This window comes from Lepidochelys kempii, chromosome 3 (genome assembly GCF_965140285.1).
Source record: "Lepidochelys kempii isolate rLepKem1 chromosome 3, rLepKem1.hap1, whole genome shotgun sequence".
Classification (NCBI taxonomy): Eukaryota; Metazoa; Chordata; order Testudines; family Cheloniidae; genus Lepidochelys; species Lepidochelys kempii.
In genome coordinates this window covers 22,742,447-22,765,401 of record NC_136382.1, presented here as the reverse complement: position 1 = coordinate 22,765,401, position 22,955 = coordinate 22,742,447, and the positions used below count along the sequence as shown (strand labels likewise).

Sequence of the window (22,955 nt, the reverse complement as noted above, 5' to 3'; positions counted from 1 at the left end):
AGCAGAATGGCCCCAGAATGCAAGATGAACACAGGCAGGAGCAGCAGCTGCTATACCACATATATAAGATTACCAGCTCTGCAGTATGGGGAGGGACAGTGGCTACCCCCATCAGAAGGGTGTAAGGAAAAGACAGCTGCCTGCATACACTTTCTCCCTCACCTTGTAAAGCCATTCAAGCAGAGCCAGAATCTGCCCTTAACTGTGGGCATTGTGTCTATGGACCGTCTTTGACAGAACATTCACCTCACTTGCACTGTCTTTGATTTCCAAACTGAAAGCAGTGCTTGTCCAAACAAGATGCAATAACCAGCCTTTTGGGGAAGAGCCTGTTAAACAGCTCCTTAATATGGCATGAAAAACCAAGTCAGAAGCTCCAGCAGCGTGCAGGGTCTACGGTACCAGTTCTGAAAATTGCTTGAACAGTGACTTTGAATCAGCCTCAGAGAATAAAGTGCATATTTGTATGGGAATTTAGCTTGTCTGCAGCTTGTTTTTGGATTGACACAAACGCATAACATGCAAAACTGCAAACTAATCAGGATTACACAATCCTGCAAGGTGCTGAGCACCTCCTCTGGGGTGTTGAGGGCAGACCATTCCCATTGCCTGCAATGGGAGTAAAAGGGGCTCGGCACCTGAGCCAGGATGAAGCAGGGTAAAGCTGCACTGTGTTATAACACATGATAAGATGGTAATAAAAGGAAAGGAAGGCAACAAAAAAAGGTCATGTATCTCACTATAAATCACTGAATGGACCCGTAACATCTGAAGTAATTTACTTAACTGCTGTAATTATTAACTGTGACCTTAAGGATTGAGACAGTCCTTACTTGAAACACTGAGTGCTGCTTTTTTACACCTTCTCTGAAGCAACATATACTAAGAGCTCCTTTATGCGGGAAAGGAGGACAGTAGACTCTTCTAGTTCAGCTGCAGATCCGAGTGAAGGGATGGGGACTTTAAGGCTGAAGCGAGAGATTGGACTGATTAGCGCTGTGTCGTTAATTGCAGGCACCATGATCGGGTCTGGGATCTTTATGTCTCCAGAATGGGTGCTGTACCATATGGGTAGCCCTGCAGGAAGTCTCATCATCTGGGCTGCTTGTGGTCTGCTGGTCATGTTTGGAGCCCTGTCTTATGCTGAACTTGGGACCATAATTAAAGAGTCAGGGGGGGACTATATTTATATCTTAAGGAATTTTGGCTCTCTTCCTGCTTTTCTTTTTGCATACACTTCCATCATCGTGGTAAGGCCTGCCAGTGTGGCAGGTGTCTCTTTAAGCTTTGCCGAATATGCTGTTGCTCCATTTTACCAAGGATGCTCAACCCCTCAGGTAGTGATCAAGTGTACGGCCGCTAGCTGTATCCTGTTTTTAACCATCGTTAATTGTCTCAATGTGAGGCTGGCCACAGCCATTATGAACATATTTACAGCAGCCAAACTGTTAGTTTTGCTGGTCATTGTAATAGGCGGTGTGGTGTTGCTCATCAATGGACACACGCAAAGTTTCCAGGACACCTTTCAAAACACAACTGCAAGGACTGGGCCAATCGGAGTGGCATTTTATCAGGGACTGTGGTCCTATGATGGATGGAACAACCTGAATTTTGTGACCGAGGAACTTAGGAAGCCTGAAGTGAGTGAATTATACGGATTTTACTTATTTGTTTAATTTTGCTAATAGCACCTTTGATTGTTTTAAGATAATGAGAGGGGCAGTACTGTCTAGTGGTTAAAGCATGGAGCCACACAAACTGGGCTCTGTCCCTGACCTGTGTGTGATTTTGAGCAAACCATTTAACTTCTCTGTGCCTTATTTTCTCTCTCCATAAACTGGGGATTAAAATAGTGACCAATCCTTGGTTGAATGGAGCCATGTGAGTGCAGAAGTATACAGAGCATATTTCATACCAGTGCAGCAGCAATCAAGTTTACAGATCTAATAGAAGGAGCACAATTCAACATTAATCTAAATTACAATTAATATCTTACATTACACAGCACTTCTTCCCAAAGAATTTTAAACACTGAAAGGCAGATGCCTTTAGGGTGAAGGGAGACAATCTACGGAAGTACAGCACACTGTTCCACAGCACAGGTAGCTGAGGTAGGAACAGGAAGAATTTTGGTCAGGTACTCACCACTTGTAATATCTTCAGTAAAAGCCCCTGTGTTTATTATTTGATAGTTCACAGATGTTAGGGCCAGTAGGAACCATTGCAATCATCTAATCTGATTTGCTGCACAACACAGGCCAAAAATCCTCACCATGGTCTCAGTCCAGTTCCCAATGGACAAGTATTCACATCGCAAAAATCCATAGGACAGTTAGGGCTAATTGTCACCTCTGAACTGTGATCTAAATGTGATCTAACTCTTGGACATGTTGAATGTTCAGCAATAGACACTGATATTTCATCAATTTCAGTGAAATGTTCATGGAATGATGCAACAAAACAGGTGATCTTCAGGTCTGGCAGCAAGTAAGCTATCGTTACAATGATCAAGAGTCACGCAACAGATTAAAGTACAATACGTCTTTGTAAATGCATGGTTTAATCATTCACTTGACAACATAATTATAATTTTTTTCTCTGTTAGGAAAGGAGTGCTTTCTGGTGGGAAATGATAGCTTATAATCTTAAAGAGTTGTGGTTAAACAGATGGCACCCTTGAAAACTCATTATTCAGTCATAATTGGACCCTCAGATACTAACCAATAAATAAATAAGAGACATTTTATGAGAGCATGTTGGGAGGTAGTATGTCTGTTGGGTAGGGCATTGGCCATGGGGTTCAAGAGACCTGGATTCTATTCCTGGCTCTGCTACCAACTCACTGCATAACCGTGGGCAAGTAATTTCACCTCCCTGTGCCCCTGTTTCCCTGCCCACCCTTTGTTGGTCTTGTCTATTTAGATTGTAAATCAATCAGGGCAGGAGCTAGCTATGTGTTTGTATGATGTCTAGCCCAAGGGGACCCTGATCTCAGCTGGGGTGTCTATGCACTATTGCCATACAAGTAATAATTATAAGTGTAACTGACCCCCATCTTGTCTCAGATAGGCCTGTGCAGTGGAACATGGACATTTGGTGGTGTTGGCACATACAAACATTACACCACAAACTTTGGAGCAAGTGTTGTCTGCACAGCTATAAGAGCCATGTGGGCATTTAACAGGCTCCTTCCAAGAATGACAGTCCCTCTGAAAACAAAAGAGTTCTTTATTCCCAGGGCAGGGATAGAATGAAAGTCATAAGTTAGTGAGAATGTTACACTAAACAGCAAATGTCATTAGGGTATAACACAGTTAGCAAATCCTGCACTAGCTACTGGTCACACTAACTCTTTGGTTCAGATCAGTACAAACTGGCATGTGTCTGTGTGATCCTTTTGGAGGAATCACAGAGGTATTTCCAAAATTGGGCCTATCGGTGGTGCAGATGTGTCTCCTCTTTATTCCTCAGCATACAGTCTCTCTAGCAGGAGTCTCCCCGTGATATAGCCCCCCTCCTGGAGACTTCAATTCTGTACCAGCACCTGCTGCACCCCCGGTCTCTCTCGCTCTCTCTCTCGCTCACACACACAAAATAAAACAATTCTAAACAAATTAAGCTAATTCTCCTACAGGATGGGAAGGAAGGATGAGATTGATATTGTTATTCATATTTTAAACACTTAATGGTGCCAGATACTCTGATTGTAGATCTATAGATAATGAGTGGGTGTGAGGGCGCTGATGGTACACGCATGGCTGCTCCTGACCCTGGCCTTCCTCTGTTCCCCTCACTTCTACTCCTGATCCCTTCCTCTCCACCCCCTGGCAGTCACAGTTGTAAAGAGAGTTTGCAAGCACATGGTTGGGGAAACAAACAATAATACATGAATGTCCCAGTGGAGGACCTTGGTTATGGACAGTTATAGTGAACGTCTGCATTCAAGGCCTGGTCTTTCAATCCTTATTCAGGCAAAAGGCACTCAAGTCAATAGAATTGTTGCCTGAGTGAGGACCTCAAGACTGAGTCCATTGTGAAAGTATTGTGTGAAAAACATGATTTCACTTTGGCTACATCTACACTTAAGAGTGTACGGGGCTACATGTGCTTATACCGTATATCCTGTACCCATGATGAGTGTCCCCATATGCCATGGTGGGCACTGGTATATGCTGTGAATGGGCATATATCCACACTGCTCCTTTTTGGCATGTGACATTAGTGCTATCCCGGAGTCCTGTGCATCGCACACTCTAGGAGCCACCTTGCTGCGTTTTGCTGGTACTGTACCCCGCCTTCACACACTTGACAAAGGCAGCTCCCACTCTTCTCTCCCTTCTGCCAAACTGTGTTGGAGGCATGGAACAGGTCCAGGAAGATGTGGTTCTGCTTCTGTTACTGCTTGCAGGACAAATGTTCATGTGGTGCAGTACCGGACAGTGGATGGAATCAGTCCAGAGAGCTGTCAGGTGGCGAAGATGGCTGGCCCAGAGCAGGAATGAAAATCCACTCAGGTCCCATGGAATGGATGGTTTGAATGCTGGGATCATGATGGTATGCCATGAGTAGACCACCACTTCTGGTCCCAGAGAAGTGGCACAGTGTGGTGGGATGACATCATGTTGGAATCCTGGGATGATGACCAGTGCCTCAGAATTTCAGAATGAGGAAGCAGACCTTCATTCAGTTGTGCCAGGAGCTTGGACCAAGCCCCCAGCGCTAGACCATTCGATTTCAGAATCCCATACCAGTGCAGAAATAGATGGCTATTTTCCTGAAAGGGAAATCAGGCAACAACTGGACAGCTATTGGTCAGTTGCCAACCAGTTCAGGGTTGAGAAGTCGACTGTTGGGATGGTGGTTGTACAGATATGCCAGGCTGTCAATGCTGTAATCTACCGATGTGTGGTTGGCATAATGCAAGTCTCTGAAATTATAGCAGGATTTCAGAGGATGATTTTTCCTAATTGTGTGGGGCCATGAACAGAACATGCAGCCTTTCACTTTTCCCACTAAAAGGGGCCAGTGAGTATGTGAACTGCAAAGGTTACTATTCACTGGTTCTCCAAGGCTTGGTGGACCTCAGGGGTCAGTTCATGAATTTAAACACTGGACACACAGGGAAGGTCCATGATGCCAGGGTGCTCAGGAGATTGGGGTTGTACTGCAAGGGAAAGATGCACATTTATTCTTCCAAAACAATGTGACTATGTATGGTGCTTCTGTGCTGACATTTATTCTGGGGACTCTGCAGACCCACTCCTACCGTGGCTCACCCCGACATCTCTGACCCAAGAAAAAGAATTAAACTACAGATCAAGTAGCTACAGAATGGTAGTAAAGTGCACTTTTGGGCAATGCCTCTGGACTCATCTGGATGCCAATGTGGCCAACAGGGTTTGGATTATCGTGGTGAACTGTGTTTTGTTTAAAGTATGTGGGGCTCAGTGGGAATACTTCCACAGCCAGCGGGCACAGGACAGAACTGCTTTCTGAAGCCTGTACAGGCAACCCCACCCATGTGCGCACTGCTCCTCGTTCCTGGAGGGCCAGCAAAATTCATGATGCTGTGAGCTCACAAATAATGTCATAACGAGGAGCCAGACAGTGAATTGGGACTGTGTCGTGGTACACTGTTATGACAATGTTGTACTGCTTGACAAGCACAATAGAGCATTGCCACATACTTCTGTGGCAGGATACCTTGATTTGTGTTGATCCCCTTCAGTAAGTGTTCTAACTGAAAGCAAGACAATTGGGAGAGGACACTCAGGGTTAAGAGCTGTGGTCATGGTTTTGTACTATGGAGACTTTTAATACACTTCAGTACCATCACTGAGCAATGTTTTTGTTTCATGTTAACTGCTCTGTTTGGGGTCGGTTTATGGGGAGTGTGATGGGGTATTCACTCCACACGAGCCTGGAAAGGATTAATGTGGCCCAAGAGGGCTTAAGTAACCTTGTAGGCCACACCTGAGGGAGAGTTAGGCTTGATGAGCAAGCACTGATTGAGGATGAAGCCCAGTTGGGCAGGAGCAGGCAGGCTGGTATAAGGTCAGGAAGAGAGGGCAGAAGGAGGCAGTGCTGTGGAAGTCTGTGGTTACTCTGGGCTTAGAGAGGGAAAGAAGGAGACTCAGGAGAAGAGTAGAAGCCCTGGGATCCTGGCCCTGAAAGAAGGGTTTAACCAGAAGGGTGGTAGAACAGAAGCCTGATAGGGGTGGAGTAGAGAAAGGTTTAGGAAAATGACAGCAAGGTTTAGGACAATGCAGACCTTGGCTGCTGATTTGAGGGTGCCTGGACGGGTCCCAGATCCCCTACCAGTCACTGGGGAAGTGGCACAGTCTAGGCAGTGAATTAGAAGACTGCCTGAGACAGCTGGTATGGAGAGACTTTAACACTCCAGAAGGGGAAAACAATAGTGACTTGGCCAGTGGGCCAAGCCATGAAGAGGTAGCACTCCAATCCCTGAAGCATGAGAAGGGCTGTATTGTGAATGAGAAATAGGAAAGGGCATCAGACTGGGCAGGGCTATTCCCCAGATGCAGCCACAAGGAGGCGCCCCAGCAATGAATAGAAAATCTGTTACAGGGAGCACTTAAATATTGATACAATAATTAAAAAAAAAAACCCACCCCAGTCCCATAAGGTTTTGGGAAGGACTTAATATGTTCTTCCTTACAATTCTGCCACAGTATCTCCAAGCTGTCATCAGGAGCTATGCATGCTCCCATGCTATGACTGCTCTCATGGTTGCCAGTGATAACTGAGGGTGGGGGAGTCGTTAAAGTGCTTGGCATCAGGCATCTTCATTGTTAGTTAACGTTTGTTTCCTTTTTCTGTATTCTCACTTAGTTAACAAAAACAAAGACTTTTCCATAAAATTCATGTTGTCTGTTGTGGTACTTTGGACAGCAACGGTTATTTCACTTCATACTTCACTGCTATGAACTCTTTAAAAAACTAGGTAATTCATGGCTGGGGTGAGGTGAGGGAAAAGGCGGTAGGGTCGGGATGGAATTATTCACATTTCCATGGCACTGGTCTCTTACAGAAATCACTCAGTCATGAATCCACTACCTCACCCCAAACCTCCAGGAAGTATCCCAGTGACCATACTTAAGAAGGTACTCATGCAAATGACATGACCAGTAACTTCCATTAACACAGGAGTCTCAAACTCAGTTTACCTTAGGGCCACTGCCAGTCCTCAAATCCTCCCAGCGGGCCAGTAATGTCACTGAAGATGGTGTTCAGAAAAGAAAACATTTATATTGTATTTTTTATTACAAATTTCTTAGAAATAATAAAACTGTCATACAACTTTATACAATTCTTCGCCTGCCAGAGAGTTTTTAGTGTTTGCCGGACACCTGGCAACGCTTCAGTTCTGTCAGTTTGTTGATGTTTGGCCAAAGTGACTGAGCAGTTGAAACCTTCAGGATTGCAGCAAGGTGGGCATCAGACAGTTTTGTTCAGTATATTCATTGTGGAAAAAAGTCTCTCACAAATGTTAAGTACCGCCAAACAAGGACATGATTTTTCTGAAGGTTTTGCAAGATTTGGGAAAGATGGTGGTAGCTGTCTGAAGAACTGTGACATCTTCGGTTTCTCTGAATTTAGTCTTTAAAGATGTGTTGCACTGCATATCAACGAGTTCCATTTGTAAATCACATGGTAGTGTTTCCTCATCAACAGAAAATGGATTAGCAAACATATCGAAGCTTTCTTTGTGCTTTCTGAAATCTGCAAGCCGGTGATCAAATTCTTGCAAAAGCAGGTCAAGCTTAGTAATGTATTCAGAACCACTGAATTGTATTTCAGAGCTGAGCTCTTCCACAAGTGACTTGCATGCTGGGAAATGAGTGAGAGTCCCCTGAGAAATCTGATTTTTCCACAGTTTTTGTTTAGTTGTGAATGCTCTTACATTATCATACACTGCTGTCACCAGCTGGCCTGGACCTTGCAGCTTCAGGTGTAGGATATTCAGCTCTTGTGTAATGTCAACAAGGAAAGCAAGATCTGTCATCCATTTGTGATCTTCAAATTGTGGTACAGACAATTTAATTTCTTCCATGAATCTTTTCACCTCTGTTTTCAATTAAAAGAATCTCTTAAAAGTAGAACCCTTGCTTAGTCAGCACACCTCAATGAAGTAGAGCAAGTCACCTTATTTAGATTCAGTTTCCTCCAAGAAAGCACAAAACTGTCTGTGCTGCAAGCCCCTTGAGCAAATGTAATTCACACATTTCACAACAATTGACATGACATTTGTCAGATTTCAAAGATTTACTGCACAGTGCTTGTTGGTGAATGATGCAGTGTAACGCTATTGGTTGCTCAGCATTTTGCTCGGCCATCTTTTTTTGTACTAGTGCTACCAATCTGTTTTTTTGACCAATCATTGCTGGAACCCCATCAGTGATTAAGGTGGCTAACAAGTGCCATGGCAGACGGTGTTGTTCCAGTGCTTCTGTGAGGCAGTGAAAAATTTCACTGGCCATTGTCCTACCGTGCATTGTTGACAAGCTGAGCAGTTCTTCAGTTACTGCAAAGTTTTCATCAGCCCCTCTCACAAATATGTCAAGTTGCATACTGTCAACCAAATTGGTACTCTCATCAATTGCGATTGAATAATATGTTCTGCTACTGTATTTGGAGATAGGCTGATATTGCTGAAAACATCTCTCCTGTTGGGACATACGATCTCACTGACTTTAATAAAGCATTGTTTAATAAATTCACCATCCGTAAATGGCTTCCCACACTTAGCAGTCATTTCACTTATGACATAACTTGCCAAAACTGCTGACTCTGATTCTTTTCTCACTTTCTGAAAAAGCTGCTGCTGCTTCGCGAAGTCTTTTTTCAATTGTAAGACCATCTTCGCTCTCTCTCTCTTCTCCCTGATACTTATCATATTGCTGTGCATGTTTCGTTGTGTCATGTTGTTCGATAGTGTCGTCTTTTAAAACAGCAACCTTGTCTTTGCAGATCAGGCATGAGGCAGTCTGTTTGTACTCAATGACAAAATAATCAACAGTCCACTTGTCTTGGAATTGGGGGTGTTCGTCGTCAATTTTCCTTTTTTTTTTTAGGTTGAGACATCTCTCTGTAAGGCTGTTTACAAGCAACCCGTGTGTGTGTGTGTGAGAGAGAGAAAGGTGGGTTATTATTATCCCTGTGTGACAGCTAGGGAACTGAGGCCTTGCCCAAGGTCACACAGGACATCACTGGCAGAGGCAGTGCCAGGAATAGAAACCTGGTCTTTCAGGGGCCACCAAACACCTTCACCAACACCATCCTACCACGAGGCAGTTCCTGCTCCAGTTTCCCACACTCGATGCTCTATTGACAGCAGGACCTTGTGGGGCTGGGCCGCCTTGGGCACAAAAGCGGCTGAGGAGGAGGCACAGTCATGGCCTGCCCACTGGTCAGGTGCAGGGGGTGAGGCGCATGGCTATTACCCTAAAGAGATGGGGCAGTGGGGGGTCTAACCCTCCCCTGTGTCTCTGGGATTATGCTCCCATCAGGGTCAGTGCCTCCTGGTGCTCCTGCTGAGATTGCCTCTCCTACACAACCTACCAACATTACGTGGGACAGTGGGTTAAAAAGTAAATAAAGGGCCTCATTTTATTACACAGACCAGCAGCGGCAACAGCTGGGAAGAGTCTCTTTCCTTTCTTATCTTATCTTATCTGCAGGCACCAGGCACATTGCCTCCATGAAGGCGCCGCTCCTGGAGCTCCCCTTGGCCACGGAGTCAGCACTTCAGGAAGGGAGACAGAAGCAGCATGCCCCCTCATGCTGTCATTGGCGCCTCATGAGTCACACCACCTCCCAGCCCGTTTCCCACCCTTTTCCCTCGCTCCCTTGGCCCCATGCCACCCCAGCTGACTCTGTCCGGCGACTAGTGAGGCTGCCTCCATGGCTGACTCTGCCTGGCGACTAGTGATGATCTCTCTATCCCTTTCCCCCAGCCAATGGGAGCTGCGGGGGGCGGCGCCTGCAGCAGACAGAGCCGGCAGCGTGGCTGCTTGGGTCTCTCTTCCGCAGCTCCACCGGCAACCGCAGGGGTAGGGAACCCCTTGCAGGGAGCCGAGCTGCCGAAGTGAATGTCCCCCAGGCCACAGAGATCAAAAGTTTTATGAATGACACGTTGCCAAGTGCAACCCCTGGGAGGGTTCCAGGAGCAGCAGGATGGAGCAAGTGAATCTCTCCAGCCCACTCCCCTCCTACCTCCGGGCGGCAGCCACGAGGGCCAGATGAAAGAAAAGTTTTAAAAAGTTTCCAGGGGCCGCAGTGAGGAGGGTCTCGGGCCACAGATAGCCCGTGGGCCGGGACTTTGAGACTTCTGCATAAACATATATACATGGAACAAGAACGGTTTGTAACAGGAACAAATGACCACCTCCCTCCCCACCCCAAAAAAAGCCAAATTCCCTTACAAGTAGGCAAAAATTACTTTAAGCAAAGACATCTCCACAACCTTTTCCTCTCCTTGGGAAGAGGGGGAATGCCCACAGAATATTGTGTGGTGTGACAAATAGGGACATCTCCTGTATGGCGTTTAGGGGCCAAACACAGGCTGTGCTAGGACCGGACCGGGGTCCTTCAAGAGGAGTTTTTGGTGACTGAGGAGGACATGGTGCTGGGCATCCAGCATGCCCCTCCCCAGCAGGGAGGGAGTTGGGATTCACTGTCACAGCAGCAGCCTGGGCTGCTGCTGGAGGAGGCAGAGGTAATGTTGCCTGTTCCCATAAAGGAGGAGTGGCCCGAGCAGGGGGCAGGCCCTGAAAGCCTTCCGCTACCAGTTGGACTAGGGGCTGCATGAGTGCATGATCCTATTCCCTCTGTGCATGCTCCCATTGCCCATGCTGTCTCTCCATTTACAGGAATGCCTCATCCTGCCTAACAGCCTTATCCTCTCTTGCCCTAGGAAAGTCCAACTGCCCCTGACTCCTATCTACACCAACAGGCAGGTCCTCCAGAGTCCTTGACATCTCCCTTTGTTATGTCTGTGGTGCCCCTCTGCCCTACCACCAGAATGGGTTCCCTCTCAGCAGCAGAACATCTTGCCATGTCAAAGACCCGGGTAGCATTATATTTCATTTTTTCCTTGGACAGGACTTAAATCCCCCCACATAACGCAACTGTACTGCTGAAGGCCACAATATTGATACTTTTTAGAATCCAGGCAATGCAGCTGTTACAGCCCCCTTCTTTCATACTACTTTGGCAGCCCACAGGGAAGCAGCTGAGGTTAAAAATGCTAAGATACCTGTCTTACTTTTATTAAAATGCAATGTTTACAGCGTGTGGGGTGGATTCGGTTCTTTCAGGGGTCATGGTACAAGTCACCTTTCTGTTCTTTAAAGGCTGCCCATCACTTGGAGAACATAGCAGTCCTGAATATACCAGAATGAAAAAGACCGTTCTTTCCAGTACTGTGGAGGGCACCCGCCACCTATGCTAAGGTGTTTATTAGATGTTTCTAATAAGGGTGATCCCTCTATTGCTGAGTGGAAGAATTTGGCGAGCTACAGAGCTGGACCACACCCATTTGCCCTGCTGTTAAACCCAGGGAACCAGCTTGAATATTTGCTGAATTATGCCCTCAGGGTGGAAATTTGAGAGGAAATTGACTAGCTAGCAGACAGAGTTTCCTTCCCATGGTAAAGGAACAAAGAACAACAGAGAATATCCACTCACCCCATAACTCATCCCACCCACCGCATCACCAGAAAGTCCAACCCCTGTGTTCAATGAGCAGCACTGAAAGGGACAGGGAAACTACAAGAAGTGCCTTTTCTTCACTGCACCTTTGGAATAACACCTCTCCACTACTAAGGGACATGGGATGTGTCAGAACTGCCAGAGGACACCTCACTCACCTCCACTTTTCCCTGCTTCTGCAGAGTGACTCAGTGTAGAGAGAGGCCACATGCCAAGGACTGGGAATGGTAATAAACATTTGCAATGGTCATAGGGAGAATAGATTGCTCTGACTTTCCTTGGACCAAGAAATGGTTCCCTTTCCCTTCTTGGATCCATACCCAAGCCACCACCTCTCCTCCCCCTCCATGCAACTCCCATTTGCAAAGGGGAGGAAGTAGAAGAGAAGGAAATGGGGCGGGTTTCAGTCTTTGAGCAACCGTAACCGTAAGTGTCATAAAATTGTTCTTTTCCCATCCCATCCCTTTCCCTTCGGTCAGCTTGGTCCAGTCTCTATCTCTGTTCAGCGTGCTGGCCAAAAAATGCTCAGACACACAGGGACACAGGAACTCTGTTATAGCCGCTGCTAAATGTTTTACAGTGGTTCGTGGAAATTCAGTAAAATAGGTTATGGCACAAGAATGTACATGTGACCATGTCCACTCTCACCCTGTCAAATGTTTTGCTGTGCGTCAATTGTCAATGAAGATTTCAATTCCAGCGTGAGCTGGCCATCTGCAAGAGGCAGCTGTAAATATCCATTGCTGTGTTGGAGCCCTTAGCTCATCCTTCTTTATCTCTTCCCTAGGTGAACCTTCCAAGAGCAGTGATGATTGCCATTCCTTTGGTGACATGCCTATATTTGCTGGTAAACGTGAGCTACTTTGCAGCCCTGACTCCAGCTGAACTTCTGTCTTCAGGCGCTGTGGCCGTCAGCTGGGGGTGAGCTATGCGTGTACTAACGCTGTCACTGCGGCCTAGTGGCTAGGACACCCAACTGGCATTCAGGAGAACTTAGTGCTACTCCCAGCTCTGCCACTGGCCTGCTGAGTGACCTTGGGCAGGTCACTTCACCTGTTTCCCCACCTGTATGATACGGATGACACTAAGGGCATTCTTCCAGTTGGTCAGGATGACTGCCTCTGCTGGCCATAGCATTGCACAACTAGTTAAAGATGAATTAAGGGAGTGAGACTGATTGTCTTTCTCTGTCATGGTTAAAACCATTTGCTTTTGCATGATCTGTGGCCTTGCTGTTTTATTTCCCTGTCACTTAGGAATAAAGTCCTGGGCAACTGGGTCTGGGTGATCTCATTGTCAGTTGCGCTGTCTTCGTTTGGGTCAGCGAATGGAACGTTTTTCAGTGGAGGCCGTGTGTGCTATATTGCTTCAAGGGAAGGCCATATGGTAAGGGAGTAGAAACTGTCTATTTAGGTTCATGCTATTTCCCCCTTAATATGAAGCAAAAAGGGGGGAAAGCTTCTTGAAGCCATTTACTGATATATAAAGGCATCTCCATTGTTTGATTTTCCCCTCCAAAGTCTGTTTTGTTTTTTTAAAAACACATGTATTAGAAATATTAGCTCCTAACTCCCCTTTTCCTGCAGGATTTTAGAAAGCTCTGTGGATTGATTCTTCAGTTGCTGCTGGCTAGGCCACCACTGAAGTGGGAGGTGATGTGGAATCAGACATTGTTCATAAACTCTCCAACTTAGGGTTTACTGCAGGTGGAAAGGTGCAGCTCTGAGCACCAGCAACACAGCATACAGACTAAGTGTGGGCTTCTTTTTACCCCCAGGTCATCTACCGTAGTGGAAATGCGTGCACATTGTCTACATTCGTGCTCACACCATTGCTGGAGCTGAAACTGCACATGTATTAGATCAGTGGTGGGGTGGGGGGAAATGATCAAAAACATTGAGTGTAGATATAGCCTCAAAGTCTTCACTCTTAAGGGTCTCTCTCAATGGTTAAAGTAAATTGAAACAGACTGGGGCAGAGGGGAGGTGAACTGTGAAGTACTGCTGATCCCTACGCCAAGGAGAAGAAGGGGAGCTTGTTCTCTGCACTTAGCCCTGGTCTACACTAGGACTTTAGGTCGAATTTAGCAGCGTTAAATCGATGTAAACCTGCACCCGTCCACACGATGAAGCCCTTTATTTCGACTTAAAGGGCTCTTAAAATCGATTTCCGTACTCCACCCCTGACAAGTGGATTAGCGCTTAAATCAGCCTTGCTGGGTCGAATTTGGGGTATTGTGGACACAATTCGACGGTATTGGCCTCCGGGAGCTATCCCAGAGTGCTCCATTCTGACCGCTCTGGACAGCACTCTCAACTCAGATGCACTGGCCAGGTAGACAGGAAAAGAACTGCAAACTTTTGAATCTCATTTCCTGTTTGGCCAGTGTGGCAAGCTGCAGGTGACCATGCAGAGCTCATCAGCAGAGGTGACCATGATGGAGTCCCAGAATTGCAAAAGAGCTCCAGCATGGACTGAACGGGAGGTATGGCATCTGATCGCTGTATGGGGAGAGGAATCCGTGCTATCAGAACTCTGTTCCAGTTTTCGAAATGCCAAAACCTTTGTCAAAATCTCCCAGGGCATGAAGGACAGAGGCCATAACAGGGATCCGAAGCAATGCCGCGTGAAACTTAAGGAGCTGAGGCAAGCCTACCAGAAAACCAGAGGGGCGAACGGCCGCTCTGGGTCAGAGCCCCAAACATGCCGCTTCTATGATGAGCTGCATGCCATTTTAGGGGGTTCAGCCACCACTACCCCAGCCGTGTTGTTTGACTCCTTCAATGGAGATGGAGGCAACATGGAAGCAGGTTTTGGGGATGAAGAAGATGATGATGATGATGAGGTTGTAGATAGCTCACAGCAAGCAAGCGGAGAAACCGCTTTTCCCGACAGCCAGGAACTGTTTCTCACCCTGGACCTGGAACCAGTACCCCCCGAACCCACCCAAGGCTGCCTCCTGGACCCGGCAGGCGGAGAAGGGACCTCTGGTGAGTGTACCTTTTAAAATACTATACATGGTTTAAAAGCAAGCATGTGAAAGGATTACTTTGCCCTGGCAGTCGCGGCTCTCCTGGATGTACTCCCAAAGCCTTTGCAAAAGGTTTCTGGGGAGGGCAGCCTTATTGCGTCCTTCATGGTAGGACACTTTACCACTCCAGGCCAGTAACATGTACTCGGGAATCATTGTACAACAAAGCATTGCAGTGTATGTTTGCTGGCGTTCAAACAACATCCGTTCTTTATCTCTCTGTGTTATCCTCAGGAGAGTGAGATAATCATTCATGGTCTCCTGGTTGAAATAGGGTGCTTTTCTTCAGGGGACATTCAGAGGAGCCCATTCCTGCTGAGTTGTTTGCCTGTGGCTGAACAGAAATGTTCCCCACTGTTAGCCACGGGGAGGGGGGAGGGTTGAGGGGGTAGCCACGCGGTGGGGGGAGGCAAAATGCAACCTTGTAACGAAAGCACATGTGCTATGTATGTAATGTTAACAGCAAGGTTTACCCTGATAGAGTGTAGCCACTGTTTTATAAAATGTGTCTTTTTAAATACCACTGTCCCTTTTTTTTTTCCTCCACCAGCTGCATGTGTTTCAATGATCACAGGATCTTCTCCTTCCCAGAGTCTAGTGAAGATTAGAAAGAAAAAAAACGCACTCGTGATGAAATGTTCTCTGATCTCATGCAGTCCTCCCACACAGAGAGAGCACAGACGAATGTGCGGAAGCAAATAATATCAGAGTGCAGGAAAGCACAAAAGGACCGGGAGGAGAGGTGGCGGGCTGAAGAGAGTAAGTGGCGGGCTGAAGCTCAAATGTGGCGGCAGTGTGATGAGAGGAGGCAGGATTCAATGCTGAGGCTGCTGGAGGACCAAACCAGTATGCTCCAGTGTTTGGTTGAGCTGCAGCAAAGGCAGCTGGAGCACAGACTGCCACTACAGCCCCTGTGTAACCAACCGCCCTCCTCCCCGAGTTCCATAGCCTCCACACCCTGACGCCCAAGAACGCGGTGGGGGGGCCACCGGCCAACCAGCCACTCCGCCACAGAGGATTGCCCAAAGAAAGAAGGCTGGCATTCAATAAATTTTAAAGTTGTAAACTTTTAAAGTGCTGTGTGGCATTTTTCTTCCCTCCTCCACCACCCCTCCTGGGTTACCTTGGTAGTCGTCCCCCTATTTGTGTGATGAATGAATAAAGAATGCATGAATGTGAAGCAACAATGACTTTATTGCCTCTGCAAGCAATGATTAAAGGGAGGAGGGGAGGGTGGTTAGCTTGCAGGGAAGTAGAGTGAACCAAGGGGCGGGGGGTTTCATCAAGGAGAAACAAACAGAACTTTCACACCGTAGCCTGGCCAGTCATGAAACTGGTTTTCAAAGCTTCTCTGATACGTACTCCGCCCTCCTGTGCTCTTCTAACCGCCCTGGTGTCCGGCTGCGCATAACCAGCAGCCAGGCGATTTGCCTCAACCTCCCACCCCACCATAAACGTCTCCTCCTTACTCTCACAGATGTTGTGGAGCACACAGCAAGCAGTAATAACAGTGGGAATATTGGTTTCGCTGAAGTCTAAGCGAGTCAGTAAACTGCGCCAGCGCGCCTTTAAACATCCAAATGCGCATTCTACCACCATTCTGCACTTGCTCAGCCTGTAGTTGAACAGTTCCTGACTACTGTCCAGGCTGCCTGTGTACAGCTTCATGAGCCATGGCATTAAGGGGTAGGCTGGGTCCCCAAGGATACATATAGGCATTTCAACATCCCCAACAGTTATTTTCTGGTCTGAGAATAAAGTCCCTTCCTGCAGCTTTTGAAACAGACCAGAGTTCCTGAAGATGCGAGCGTCATGTACCTTTCCCGGCCATCCCACGTTGATGTTGGTGAAACGTCCCTTGTGATCCACCAGAGCTTGCAGCACTATTGAAAAGTACCCCTTGCGGTTTACGTACTCGCCGGCTTGGTGCTCTGGTGCCAAGATAGGGATATGGCCCCACCACAGTCAGGGAATCCCATTGCAGCAAAGCCATCCACTATAACCTGCACATTTCCCAGGGTCACTACCCTTGATATCAGCAGATCTTTGATTGCATGGGCTACTTGCATCACAGCAGGCCCAACAGTAGATTTGCCCACTCCAAATTGATTCCCAACTGACCGGTAGCTGTCTGGCGTTGCAAGCTTCCACAGGGCTATCGCCACTCGCTTCTCAACTGTGAGGGCTGCTCTCATCTTGGTATTCATGCGCTTCAGGGCAGGGGAAAGCAAGTCATAAAGTTCCATGAAAGTGCCCTTAACGCATGCGAAAGTTTTGCAGCCACTGGGAATCGTCCCAGACCTGCAACACTATGCGGTCCCACCAGTCTGTGCTTGTTTCCTGAGCCCAGAATCGGCGTTCCACAGCATGAACCTGCCCCATTAGCACCATGATGCATGCATTGGCAGGGCCCATGCTTTCAGAGAAATCTGTGTCCATGTCCTGATCACTCACGTGACTGCGCTGACGTCGCCTCCTCGCCTGGTATCACTCTGCCAGCTTCTGGTGCTGCATATACTGCTGGATAATGCGTGTGGTGTTTAATGTGCTCCTAATTGCCAAAGTGAGCTGAGCAGCCTCCATGCTTGCCTTGGTATGGTGTCCGCACAGAAAAAAGGCACGGAACGATTGTTTGCCATTGCCCTGACGGAGGGAGGGGTGACTGATGACACGGCTTACAGGGTTGGCTTCAGGGAGCTAAAATCAACAAAGGGGGTGGCTTTACATCAAGGAGTATTTCAGGCAGGACTTCACGGAGGGTTCCAATAAGAAATGGTGCACCTAAGTTATTGTTCTTATTGGAACAAGGAGGTTAGTCTGGCCTCTGATTGATGCATGGCTAGATTTACCTCGCTGCACCTTCTCTTTGAGTGACTGCAATGTGACCTAGAGGAATGAGTCCCCTAGACGGGTGAGGGGAGGAAGCAAATGAGTACAAAACAAATCTGGTCTATTTCTTGTTTTGATCCACTCCATCTATCTTTTACATCTTTGGCTGGCAGCAGACGGTGCAGAAGGACTGCCTGCCATCCACATCTCATGGCTGCTCGGCAGAAGATGGTGCAATACAACTGCTATCCATCCTCATCTCTTGCCTGCCGGCAGAAGATGGTACAGTACGACTGCTAGCAATTCCGTATCGTCTGCCTGCTCACCATAAGACGGTTCAATAGGACTGACTGCAGGACTGAAGAGAATGACCTGGTCAAGTCACTCCAAATTTAGTCCCTGCGCCCATGTCTGCCCAGGCACTCCTGGCCGACGTGGCCAGGAGCACCTCGGACATGATGATGACAGCTACCAGTCGTATTGCACCGTCTGCTGCCAGAAGGCAATGGGTTGCTGCTACTGTGTAGCAATGCAGTACCGCGTCTGCCAGCACCCAGGAGACATACAGTGACGGTTACCTGAGCGGGCTCCATGCTTGCTGTGGTATGGAGTCTGCACAGGTAACTCAGGAAAAAAGGCGCGAAACAATTGTCTGCCCTTGCTTTCACGGAGGGAGGGAGGGGACGGGGGCCTGACGATATGTACCCAGAACCACCCGCGACAATGTTTTAGCCCCATCAGGCATTGGGATCTCAACCCAGAATTCCAATGGGTAGCGGAGACTGCGGGAACTGTGGGATAGCTACCCACAGTGCAACACTCCGGAAGTCGACGCTTGCCTCGGTACTGTGGAAACACTCCGCCGAGTTAATGCACTTAGAGCATTTTCTGTGGGAACACACACACTTGAATATATAAAACCGATTTCTAAAAAACCGACTTCTATACATTCGACCTAATTTCGTAGCGTGGACATACCCTTAGCATGGAGGCTATGTTCTTTCTAGCGCCCCCTAATTACAGTTCTTGCTTTCCATCATTTTTCCTCCCGTATGCATAAGTGTAAGACTCCACTTCCCCTACACTCTCAGCTCAGGGACTCTTCAGTGTGTTTAAATGCCTGGGCCCATGCAAGCAACACAGGGAGTTATGTGTTGCATTGTCCCCTTTTTAGAAATGAAAGATGGTGTCATCCATACATGGAAAGTTCTGGAATGCATGTGATGCTCTGGGCAGTTTGGGATCTGAAAGCTCTGAGCATGTATGCTAACAGATAGTTCAGAATGTATGCAGTGACCCAGGTTTTCAGGCAGTAGGGTAGTATTATAACTGAGCACCTGATAGTCACGTCAGAAATGAGACAAAGTGCTCTCTTTAAACACTCCCAAGCAATGGAATCAAGCAATGGAACAGGCTAGCAAGTTATCCCACATTTTGTAACAAATCAGGGTTTGTTTGGGGGCTGGTTGCAGTAGTCTTTCATTTCTAGATGCTTAGTTCCACAAATGGTCCCGCTGATGTCAAGTCCCATTGGAAAGTAACTGAAAGTAGCAGAGCTGGAGAACAATGAGGCTGCCCAGATGTAACAAGGCAGAATTTGCTTTTAGAATCTTTCTTTCTGGATCATTAATCATCATTAATAATAATCTGACTTGGCTTTCAGGTACCAGCTAGAGGCTATAGACTAACAGAAAATCCCATCTTTTATTTGCAGCCTGAGCAAATCTGATATGAAATCACTGAGCTACGATTAAAGATAGCCTTGAGGCGTTCCATGTTTACACCCTTCAGAGTAGAACTGCTTTTTAATTACAGTGCTTAGCTGCTGGTTAAAGGCCCAATCCTGAACTCTTGCTTCAGGCAAAATTCCCAGTGCAGCCCATGGCAGCATGAGTATGCATTTCAGAATTGGGCCCTATGCAGATGTGATTGTCTGTCTGTCACCTTTTGCTTTGACTTTCAGCCAGATATTCTGTCCATGGCTCATGTGAGATGCCTCACGCCTTCCCCTGCTCTGATATTTACATCAGCCATGGCTTTAATAATGATAATACCAGGAAACTTCAGCAGCATAGTAAACTTCTTCAGGTATGGTTAATATTTCCATTGCCCCTCCCCCTCCCCGAATCTGTTTTTAACATTGTTAATACATTCTCTCTACCTGTGTGGAGGGAGGGATAGCTCAGTGGTTTGAGCTTTGGCCTGCTAAACCCAGGGTTGTGAGTTCAATCCTTGAGGGGGCCATTTAGGGATATGGGGCAAAAATTGGGGATTGGTCCTGCTTTGAGCAGGGGGTTGGACTAGATAACCTCCTGAGGTCCCTTCCAACCCTGATATTCTATGATACCTGCTGCCTTCATTAGCTCATGTTATCATTTTCTAGCTAACAACTGTCAGAGGGAAGAGAAAAGTGTGTGATTAGCAATTTTGTGACATGAATGCTGCTGTGATTCATAGTAATTTACAAATGGATCCATACCTGCTGTTTTCATAGATTATAAGAAGAAGCCACTGTGATCATCTCCTCTGATACTCCATATAATACAGGCATAGGATTTTTCAGAATTAATTCCTGTTTGAACTAGAGTATATATTGTAGAAAAGCATCTAATCTTTTATTTAAAAATTTCTAGTGATGGAGAATCCACCACAAACTTGGTAAATTGTTCTAATGGCTAATGATATTTACTCCATTTTAAAGTTTTGATCACTGTAGGTGAGAAAAATGGAGTGCATGTTGATAAGTGTTGGATTTAGGACAATTAAAAAGGGCTCTTTTGTACTAAAGTTAATGATTCCTCTCCTTTTTAAACAGTGCACTTTCTTAAAGGTACATACAGTTGATATCTGAAAAGCAGGGCTTTTATATTCAGCTGATCTAATTCCTGAACTCAATGGTTGTAACTTTTTTTTTGTACAGTTTTACAGCTTGGCTTTTCTATGGCACAACTATTGCTGGTCTCCTATACTTAAAGATTAAGAAACCGGAACTGCCAAGATCATATAAGGTAAAACTTAAAAACATTTATTTGTTGCCCATGGAAGTGAGAATGATGTTGCACCCTTGATAGACTTTACCAAATATTCTCTTTAATCCCATCTGGAAGGATTGAACATAAGGGCACTATGGAGACATATAGCTACCTGCCTGGCAACATGCTGCCCCTCCCACCAGTGAAGGTTTATCTTTAGTCCTGGATCTCAGACACTGCTTCTTCTTAAACCTGTGAGAAGAGGATCTAAGGAAAGGAGTGCTCTAAAAGGGTCTCCTGAGTCATTTTGCCATGGCTGGGGCACATGTTTGCTTCCTAGGGTACTGGTTCCCAAATACAGGTTAGCTCGTGGGATCCAAATGAAGTCCTGCTCTGGAGTCACCTGTACCCCTCTCCAGTGCCCCATCAGACTGCACAGCTCCAGAGAAGATGTGCTGCAGGGCTTCTCCTGTTAGACGGGGAACTCTTCGGAAAGGGGAGTTTCTACGCTTAGAGGGGATCACTGAAGAAAAGTGAACCAGAGCAGGCTCCATTCACAGTCCATTGGCTTTTCTTTGGGATAGGGGCAATGCGTGGATCTTGGACCCCAGTGGGCATCTCCATGAGGTGTGGAGCAGGTTTAATATTTAAAGCTAGACTTGACAAAGCACTAGTGATGGAACAGTGAGCACGGCCCTGCCCGGGCAGGGAGCTGGAAAAGTCCCAATAAGGCACCTATCACCTGTGATTCTGTCCTGAAACTAGGACAGCAAACTCCATGTTGTTGGTTAAAGAAGAGTGAAACAGTGGAAGTGCAACCCCCTGTTCAGTGTGTTTTATGTGCCTGCCAGGTCTCCGTCCACAGAGGTAATGGGCCTGTTACAATTTTTAGATGGATAGTTTGGCTCTTTAGCTCAAACTGTAGCAACTCATGTCACTAACTCCTGAGGTTCCCTGGTCTTGGCTAACAGGGCAGTGGCTATAGAAGGATCTCTCCTTGTGACACACCATTGTCTGCAAGAGAAACATTTTCACACTCAAAGTAAAGCTAGAGTTTGTATTAGAATTTTGCCAGAAGGGTTGGGGCCCCGTTGGGAGCGAGCATGGGCTGAGGCAGGCAGAGCAGTGCTGCTGAGTGGTAAGGCTAGGGAGATCTGTGGAGGGTCCCATCCATGCTCTCCCTATTAAACAAGCACAATACCATTGACTTTGGCAGTTCGATTCCCTCCTGAAAGTAGGGTATCACAGAAGTTAGAGATGGAAAAGAACAACTGGGGCATCTAACCCATCTCCCTGTTGGTGCAGGATTATTCCCTCTTGTTTATTTACAGGTCTTTGGTGAAATTTTAAGTTAAATTTAAATTAAATTTAAACTTAAGTTTTAGATTGAATATTTTTAAGGCCAAACTTACAGAAATAGGCTACTTGGGCATCCACCCCTCGGTGCATGTGTAACCGCTGTCTGCTTGGTGTGGCACTCTTGTCTCCCTCTAGTGGCATCTAGACCATCTAGGGATGAATGAGTCTGCTACAGCCTTAGGCTGTATACTAAGCTTCAGCTGTCCCAGATTCTATCCTGCCTTTTGACGACCAGGTCTGTCGGCTTTACACATGCAGACCCTCCCATTTTCAAGTACAAGTGGTCAGTCAGACACTATTATAGGATTTGTGGTTCTGTGTTCATAATCCTCAGTGTACCTAGAACATGCACGCAGATTTAATGGCTGGCTGAAGAGTCTGTGCCCAAAGGCCTAGTTTTGGAAGGTGCTGAGTGCCTCCTGGAAAGTGCTATTCCAGTGTGGGTTGAGGGCATTCAGAACTTCACAGGGTCAGGCCTAGGATATATATTGTCCTTTACAGAGATGTTTTGTTTTCACAGGTTCCAATTATTATACCAATAATTGTGTTGATTGCATCTGTGTACCTGGTGCTGGCTCCAATCATCGACCAACCCCAGATCGAGTCCCTCTATGTCATCCTATTCATCCTCAGTGGTATCATTGTTTACTTCCCATTAGTTCATTACAAACGCCATCCCCAGTTCTTACAGAGAGTCACTTTGCATCTCCAGCTGCTCCTGGAAGTTGCCCCGACGGCTAAGAATACAAACTAATTTAACATTCACCGTACTACACTGTTGGCTGCTCCTACTTATTTATTCCAATACTGAAGACCATATTTGTTTGAGATATATGTGCAAAATAGCTTGTTCATAGGAGAAGCAGAATAACTACATTAAGTAGGTTGGAAGAAAATGGAACAAAAACATGTGGTAGATAGATATGGGCCAAAGGAAGAGTCCTTGTGTGTTTTCTGGGGATACCTTCTCCCTTTCACACACATATTCTGCACCCTTTACCATTCCTGAGACTCCACAGTGCATCATGTAT

The 22,955-nt window shown here is 46.6% G+C and overlaps 1 protein-coding gene across 1 annotated transcript; it reads left to right on the top strand.

The window, feature by feature from the left end:
* Positions 1 to 896: 896 nt before the first annotated feature.
* LOC140908376 (b(0,+)-type amino acid transporter 1) lies at positions 897 to 22,678 on the top strand. Its single transcript, XM_073335353.1, has 6 exons — positions 897 to 1,640; positions 12,521 to 12,654; positions 12,990 to 13,119; positions 19,557 to 19,681; positions 20,514 to 20,601; positions 22,445 to 22,678. The coding sequence occupies exons 1-6, from the start codon at positions 897 to 899 to the stop codon at positions 22,676 to 22,678; spliced, it is 1,455 nt and encodes a 484-aa protein (XP_073191454.1).
* Positions 22,679 to 22,955: the final 277 nt, after the last annotated feature.